General features: G+C 42.1%; 1 protein-coding gene across 1 annotated transcript; it reads right to left on the reverse strand.

Moving 5' to 3' along the window:
• Window positions 1–2,757: 2,757 nt before the first annotated feature.
• SVIP (small VCP interacting protein) lies at window positions 2,758–7,672 on the reverse strand. Its single transcript, XM_036385029.2, has 4 exons — window positions 7,531–7,672; window positions 6,578–6,628; window positions 4,346–4,459; window positions 2,758–3,538 (listed from the first exon to the last, which is right to left on the reverse strand). Exons 1-4 carry the CDS (start codon window positions 7,591–7,593, stop codon window positions 3,524–3,526), a joined length of 243 nt encoding a protein of 80 aa, XP_036240922.1. The 5' UTR covers window positions 7,594–7,672; the 3' UTR covers window positions 2,758–3,523.
• Between the last annotated feature and the right edge of the window lie 699 nt (window positions 7,673–8,371).

Below are 8,371 nucleotides of genomic sequence, written 5' to 3' on the forward strand. Positions count from 1 at the left end.
TACTGACTGTTGGTGATTGGAGAACACTGACATGAATATGGTAATTACAGGAATTATGATAGGCTATAGGTAATAGTCAAGGTATAGATTGGTTCTACTGTATGAAGATGCTCAGCAAAGAAAAGTATAGAATGCATTGTAACCAAAAGAAAAGTATAGAATGCATTGTAACCAAAAGAAAAGTATAGAATGCATTGTAACCAAAAGAAAAGGGTCTCCAGGCCTGCCTGCAGCTGGAGCTGACAGCTGTGGGCACAGCTCTCACCCACGACCCTGGACTGCTGTAACCCCTTGGATGGAATAAACTGCATTTTGGAGATCCCTGGAGTCCCACATCCCTCATTTAGGCTCTTAGTGACTGACCAGAGTGTCCAAGCCAGCTGACTGTGATTGGCCATTAATTAAAAACAACCACATGAGACCAATCAAAGATGCACCTGTTGCATTCCACAGCAGCAGATAATTAATGGGTTGGACTCGATGATCTTAAAGGTCTCTTCCAGCCTAGAAATTCTGCGATTCTGTGATTATTGTTTACATTTCGTTTCTGAGGCCTCTCAGTTTCTCAGGAGAAAAAGATCCTAGCAAAAGCATTTTTCATAAAATATGTCTGTAACACCAGAGTCTGGAAAAACTGCTGGCACTGCTTGTGCCTGATGAGCTGTCCCAAGTACTTAGTCTTGTCACTGTGCCAAATCCACATGCTGAAGTCATCTGTGTTCCTCAGGGCCCACTGTGATGCTGCCCATCCTTGTGGAGACGCAGCTTCTGTGTCTTCCCAAATCTCAGGAATTTCCTGCTACAAACATTCTAGCATAATCTTTGTATTTTAACCATATGGAGTGGCAAATTGTTTCACTTTATTACTGCAACAAAGATGATGCTATCACAGTGATGGAGAGTCAGCTTTTCAGTCCAGTTTACCAGCACTGGGCTCTGGCCTGCCAGTTTTTGAAATATAAGACTATGCTTTCAGAAGATGAAGGAAAAAAAAAGATTTGTACTGATGTGAAGAAAATATCAAACATCTAGATAATCTATGTGAAAAGGTGCATTTTAACAGCCTCTGAGGTGAAGTAAACATCCAGGATTGAGGGAAATAAGGACAAGACTCCTGTTGTGGTTCACATAAAATTACTGCTGCACTAAGCAACAAGACAGGAAAGACATCTGCAAGGAGAGAGAAGCTCTCATCTACGTGGCTCTCAGCCTTGCTGTTCAGTGGTACATGGCAGGTTGCTATCAGCTGTACACTACTGATCTGCAGTAGTTTCTGCTTTCACTGTCAACTGAAACAAAACTTAAACCAACAGTAAGTTGTCACAGACATCTTTTTGTGAAAATCTTTCTTAGGATTTTTCCTGCTGAAGCTGAGAAGTTTCAGCAACAAATGTAACCAATGGTTATCTGCTGCTGTGGAATGCAACAGGTGCATCTGTGATTGGGCCATCTTGAATGTTTACAATTAATGGCCAACCACAGACCAGACAGCTTGGACTCTCTGGCCGAGACACAGATCTTTGTTATTCATTCTTTTCTATTCTTAGCTTAGCTAGCTTCTGAGGAAACCTTTCCTTCTATTTCTTTTTAGTATAGTTATAATGTAATATATATATATATCATAAACTAATAAATCAAGCCTTCTGAACATGGAGCCAACATTCTTGTCTCTTCCTTCACCTGAAAACCCCTGTGACCACAGTCACAGTAAGTGGCTTTATTTACTCAAATAATTCCCAGTCAGTTGAGCCTGGCCATTTGGACAATTGGATATGTACGCTCTAGGAACATCTTTTGAAACAGCTTTGTAGGTTATTCATAATCTAGAACTACACACTCCCACATCCTCTGATGTGGTTCCTTAGCTGTGGAATAAATCCAACATTCAAAACTAGGTCTCTTAAGAAGCACAGACAGCTCTGGCTTTTACATAAAGGATGGAGAGAGAGAGAGAAGAATGTGATGGTTTCTCTAGGTTCTTTCAATGGCTTTAAATGAACGTGTTCATGGCACTAATGCAAGCAGAGGCTTGGATGACAAGGGACATGGTTATTTGCTCCCCTTGCAGTTTCAAAGGAGCATATGACAGAGAATGAAGAGAAAAATGTTTCAAGTTTTAAATACCCACAGTGACCAACAAAGTCTAAGTGCTGCTTAAGTGTCTTGTAGGACACCCACTCTGATGCTAGACTGAAATTCTTATTTCAAATTAATGTCTGAGATACCTCTTTATAACTCAATGCCTTTTCACTAGATTTTAAAAGAATTATTATGAACAATTCATACATTGAAGAGAGCAATTGCCAGCAACCAAAGGAAACTGAAAGCAGTCTTCAGCCAAGGATACAGCTTTTTTCAGCCCAAACACCATTATGTTAATATCCAAATTCTCCCTTCTCACCTCAATTCTGAAGGCTAAGCCAGGAAACTGTGTCAAGACTGCACTCTCGGGACAACACTGGGCAGTACTGAGATGTGAAAGACAAAATCCAGAGTTCAAGGGGTGGGAAAAAAGCCTCTCTATCTTGAGTAGGTCAGAAATGCAGCAGTTGCATACTGAGCCCATGTACAGTGTGCATAATGCTCTCTGGGGGAAAGAAAACGTTTTTGCACTGTAAGTAGTCCACCTAAATAGATAACACAGAAACCTTTGGAAATGGACTGGCAAAGTGATGACATAGTAACTGTTTTCCTGTTTGTTTTTCAAAATCCTGAAAAGGTTAGCATTGCCCTCTTGTGGAAATAAATGAATACAACTAATAACAGGATTTTTAATTTCATGTTTTAACTTTCAGTATTCAGTATTCAGTAATTATAAATACTTACAGGCTCAAAAGAAACCCACATGAGAAAACGAGAACAATTATTACACACATAATAAAATGGCATTCTTGATCTAAGTACACAGGATTTATAAAGGTTTCTATTTCTTCTTTTACTAGTCACAAAATTATTCCATTTGTACGGACCTGCCATGACTCTACTTTTCTTTTTTCAAAAAGGCACTAAATTCCTAAGCAGTGCAAGTCATTAGGAAACAGAAAAGAAATGCTGTCATCCACATGTTCAAATACATACATATGTGAAAAACTTCCTACATGAGGACTTGGAGAAAAACTTAATTGTAGTGCTTGAAATAAGCATCAAAACCAACAGGTGGGCACCTGGGCTTGCTCAGGTCAGTCATACACAGACAGACAGACAGACAGACATCAGCTGACCAGACAGTACACACATATTGGCTGACTACACATGAGGCCACTTCCAGCTGACAGGAAGTCTTGACACAGAAGCAATAAAATATGCATGGAAAACAAACAAACAAAATTGGCAAAACCATAGTGTTCAGGATTAGTTCTTAAGTTTCTTTGTGAATGTTTCCACATCCGTTGTCCCACAATGGCAAAGTACTGCTGAGTCTTCAAACAGCAAAAGCCACATGATGAGTAAGTGCCACCTGGCTGCAGAAACTGACAAGTTACTGGCAGTAAACATCAATCATCTTCTCCTCAGAAGTCCTGTGTTATCCAACCTGCCACTACAGAAACAAACAAAACACACCACAGGTTTGTATGAATGTAAGGAAAAGAAAGGAAAAAATCCCAAAGCAAACAAACACTCTAAGGTTGTCGAACTACCAAAAATTCTGCATTCACCTTTAAATTCTCAATTAATCTTTTATCCCAGCAAGTGATGGACATGCAGTGTATCAGCGTATCAGTGGCAACTTATACAAACTCCTGCCTCCTGAATCATGTATGGTAATGAGGGCAAAAGATGAAGGAATTTCCTATGAAGCCTGAGTTTCAATGATCAGATCCATCTATTGTTTTGGAGAGACTGTAATTCTTCACTAACTCTCTGCCTGGCCTTCTGAGGTAAAGTTCACATTAGAATAGCAACAGTAGTAATTTTATGCCAACACTGTTTCTTTTGTAATGAGAGACACATAAACCCCAAACCACTGCCCTACTTAGTGCAAATGTTTTCTATAAGCTCTGAGGGAAGAGAGACAATCTCAGCTGGCACTGAAAAGGGACACTGAGTACAGGGTAACACAGTGATGAGGGCCCCAGTGCTGAGACCTGTAAAACTGATGCATCTGTGTGTAGAAATTGGGAAGAAGAAGGGGGAAAAAAAGCTCTCTGCCATGGCTGCTGTCTTTCTGTCCTAGTGATGAAGTCTCACTAAGAACACTGCATGACAATGACACATCCTTTCATTTCTATTCCATTTCCCTTCCCCTTGGTTTTTCCTCAAGTTATTTAATCTTCTACATGACAATACAGATTTTCACAGTGCATATACGGATAGTTGAATCACATTGTTTCTTTTTTAAACTTACTCTCAGTCCTCCTTCTCCTCCAGGACGTGAAGCTGCCATTCTTCTTTCTATTTCCTCCTGTTTCTTCTTCTTCTGCTCTACAGAGTGAACATTCTTAATACCTCGAGAGGAAGCCTGGGAGAAAACACATTTGAGTAAGACCAATTTAGTGATTTTTCTGGACAGAAACCGAACTACAAGTGTTGGCAACACTATTTTATAAACTGTGCTTTGCATGAAAAGACTGAAGCACTTAGTGATGCTACTATTACATCAAGGTAGCCCTTTCAGGATACTTCCTCCTTCTGAGAACTCTTGGTCCCATAGGTAAGTGAGGGTGCTTTTGTTTCCCTTTGGTTTTACATCCAGGTGAAGATATTTAATCCTCAGATGCAGAACCAGAAGTCCACAGATCTTTAGTCTGTTTTTTTCAGTGTCAGGGACTACTTTTACCCTCATGAACACGGGAGGAAAAGACCTGTGTCAGTATTGCCATCCCGGGCTGTGAAGAAGTTAAATTTTCAACTGTGATCTGTGAGAAATACCCTGCATGACAGTCCACCCTTCAAAATGTCACAGGGTGTGTGGGTAGCAGAATGAAAAATCTGTCCTGAACTGCATGCTTCATATCTCTGTGGAACTGTTTAATGACAATCTGGATTAGATGGCAGGACCATCAGAATTACAGTTAACACCATGAAATAGAAAAAAAAAAGTTTTAAAAACTTATTCTTCTATAAGTTTAGGGTTATAATAACATAGCAGAACTTATACAAAAGATGCTAAAATCTATCAAGGCAAACCAGCAATGTTCTCACCTGAATTTCAAGGTCCCGACAACAAGCTCAATTCTCAGTGGGGTACCAAGACAAATCTTACCACCAAATAACAACATAACAACCCACTTAGACCTTATGTTCTCTGCCTCTTAGGAAACTGGCCTTCCAAGGGGGTCAGGTCCCCAAACTGTCTGCAGCACCCCAGAAGGAAGAACAGCTCATATGATGTCAGGAGGGATAATGAGCAGAGAAGGAAGGACATCTGATCTACTCTCTTGTCCCCTCACAAGGGTGAAACTAAGTATGGCTGCTTGCAAGACATCTCCATTACCCAACATTCAGTGGCCAAAATGACCTCAAAGATAGTCCTGAAAAATCCTTTAGGTACTTTAGCTCTTTGTCTTCCAAGAAAAAAAAAAGCCACAGAGTGATACTTCCATTTTTCTTTGTCAGCATAATGGGTCCCACAAAGCTTCAAGGACATCCACAACCCTAATTGCTTCACTTCTCATTCCTCTCAGGAAAGCTTTTTAGCCAGTTAAGAGCGAGCTATTTCCTACAGTTATGCTTAAAACCCCATTTGTGGTTGAAAACAACATGTGGATTGCTTTTAGTACATCGAATGACACAAAAGCAAGGATTTTTAGGAGTCTCATGCATCACTCAGCTGTTGCTCCAATTATTTACTAAACTCCCTTCAAACCAGGTCAACATGGTCCCATGCATAATGGCCAATTCATAATTCAATATGTAATGTCACTAAACATTCACACAAATAACAATTCTTTCTCTTCACAGTTCAGCTGTGGTCTCCAAGACACACCATTCCAAATCTACAATAAGAGTATATGCTATAAGTCTTTCTAGAGGTATGTAAGGAAAAAAAAAAACAGGCTGGCTGTTCTGCTAGAACATTTGTATCCTACCTCTTCTAACTTTAAAGATATCTAAGCTTGGCAATCTTAAAAAGACAAAAGACTAAGTTAATACTACATCTTTGCTGGAATCTGAGCTTATAAACATGTTCAAACAAGTTGACAAAGAAGAACCTGCAAGTGCATACAACCTGTAGTTTTATGAAAAGTACAAGTGCAGTACCACTTGAAATTGCCACTGCAATTGTTTGAATACTTCTCTTGTTTTCAAGTCTTGTTTTCAAGTCTTAGAACAAGTAAAAAATAACGTTGAAGTTGCTCTTCCAGTTCTTAGGTTGTTTTATAAACTACTGTAAAATATCTCCCATCCAAACAAGCTCAGTTAATTTGCAATGGTCTTAGAGCACCTACCTGTGAAATTCTTAATTGATATAAAAAAGGTATAAATGTACAACATTAATAATACCAGGAAAGTACTTAACAACAATTCCCACAATCCAAACATGATACCCAGTGTCACCAGAGAAGCCATAGCCATTCTCCCCATAAACCAGTTATTTAAAAATAATTTCAACAAATGACATTTTATCAGACATTACCTCCATCTGCCTCTTTTCAGCGGCTTCTGCCAGTTGTCTTCTTTTTATTTCCTAGATAAAATGTTAAAGACAGTGAAATTCTACTTCAATATAGTCTTTGCATTCTTTTTTAAGTCTTAATTTTTCAGTATGACTCAAATCTGAGATACTAACTCCCACAAAATGACAACTTCAAGGTAATTAGCATCATCTTTCCCTGCACTACCAGCCTGCAAGAACGAAGTGTTTTTAGTGACTAATATGCCAGAAGACCAGCTGCTGACATATATACAGTCAAAGCCCACCAGAAATCACTATTCATCTGTTCTGCACCTTCACTCAAAAAAATCCAGCCAGGGGTGAAATGGCACGCAGTGAATGAACCATCTTTTAGAGTCCGGAAAGGGGAATGCTTGCTCTCCCAGGCAAAGCGGGCTCCCTTCCTTCTCCCCCGGGAAACCCTCAGATGAGGGTACAAACCACAGACATGGGCCTAGGAAAAATGTCATGCGGTGGAGAGTAGTTACAAGAGAGCATCGCTATCTACCGGGGGAAAAAAAGCACAGCTTTTCCTATTTCTTGTGAAAATGGGGCTCACGTTGGCCACAGTTATGCACTAACAGGCCTCACGGGAACCCCCGGTCTGCACAGAAGCACGGTGCCCGCGCACCGTGACCGTGGGGCAGGGCAGAGCAGCAGCAGGAGGCTCCGGGGCCCAGGCCCCGAGCTGCGGGGTGCCCCGGGTGTCCCGGCCCCAGAGCTCTCCGCAGCCCGGGCCGGGGGCCAAGGACCGGCTCCCTTTCCCCGGCACAGCCTCCCGGGGCACCGCAGCGGCCCCGCGGCCCGGCCTCCATGTCGGGGAGGGAGGGAAGGAAGGAGGGAAGGTCACCGCCCCCGCGCTCCCCTCACCGCGGCCGCCCAGGCGGTGGCAGACGGCGGGGAAGGACGGGGCAGCACCGCCGCTCCTCACTCACCGGGTCCGGCGTCTCCACCACATCCTTGACGGCGTCCCCCATGCAGGGCAGGCACTGCCCCATGGCGAGCCCCGGCACCCAGCGGCCCCGCGGAGGAAGCGCCGGCAGGGCCCGCCCCGGCCTGGGACCGGCGGGGGCGGAGGCTGGAACGGGGACGCGCGAGTGCTCCCGGTAGTGAATTCAATGGAAGGTGTTCCATGGTGAATTCTCCCTGTGACGGCACGGGAGAACGGTGCCATCGGTTTCGGCATTGCCATGCCGTGCCCGCCCGGCTGCCCCAGCTCAGCTGTGAGGCCCTGTCTCGGCCGGGTGATCGAAGGTGTCGCTTTCTGGCTCTTCTACTGTTTCTTCCAATTTTTCTTAAGAGAAAAGAAAGAAACCTTCTCTGGCAGTTATTCATAGTAGACTCCAGCATTACCGTATTTCCTGAATTCGAGTGTTTCAATTTCCTGAAATTGAGTGAACTTGATTGATGTGTTTGGTGCATACATCAATCCCCAACTTATGCGAGGAATATAAAATGTGTGAAAAAAGCCAATCACTTGTTTTTAAAATTTTAAAAGTTTAATAGTAATAAAATGGTTATAAAAATAGTAATACAATTAGAGTAATATTAATTTGGACAATTTGGATTAGGACAATATGAAACAATAGAGACAAAGAGTTATGGACGTCCGGGTACCTTTACTGGGCAGCACGAGCCTGAAAAAGGACCCACGTTAACAGAGGATTAACCCTTAAAAACAATAACATGTTGCATATTCATACACCTCATACATGATGCATAAATTCCATTCAAACACAGGATTCTGTCTGGTCAGTGTCAACTTCTTCTTAATCC

This window comes from Molothrus ater, chromosome 6 (assembly GCF_012460135.2).
Source record: "Molothrus ater isolate BHLD 08-10-18 breed brown headed cowbird chromosome 6, BPBGC_Mater_1.1, whole genome shotgun sequence".
In the NCBI taxonomy this organism is placed as follows: Eukaryota; Metazoa; Chordata; class Aves; order Passeriformes; family Icteridae; genus Molothrus; species Molothrus ater.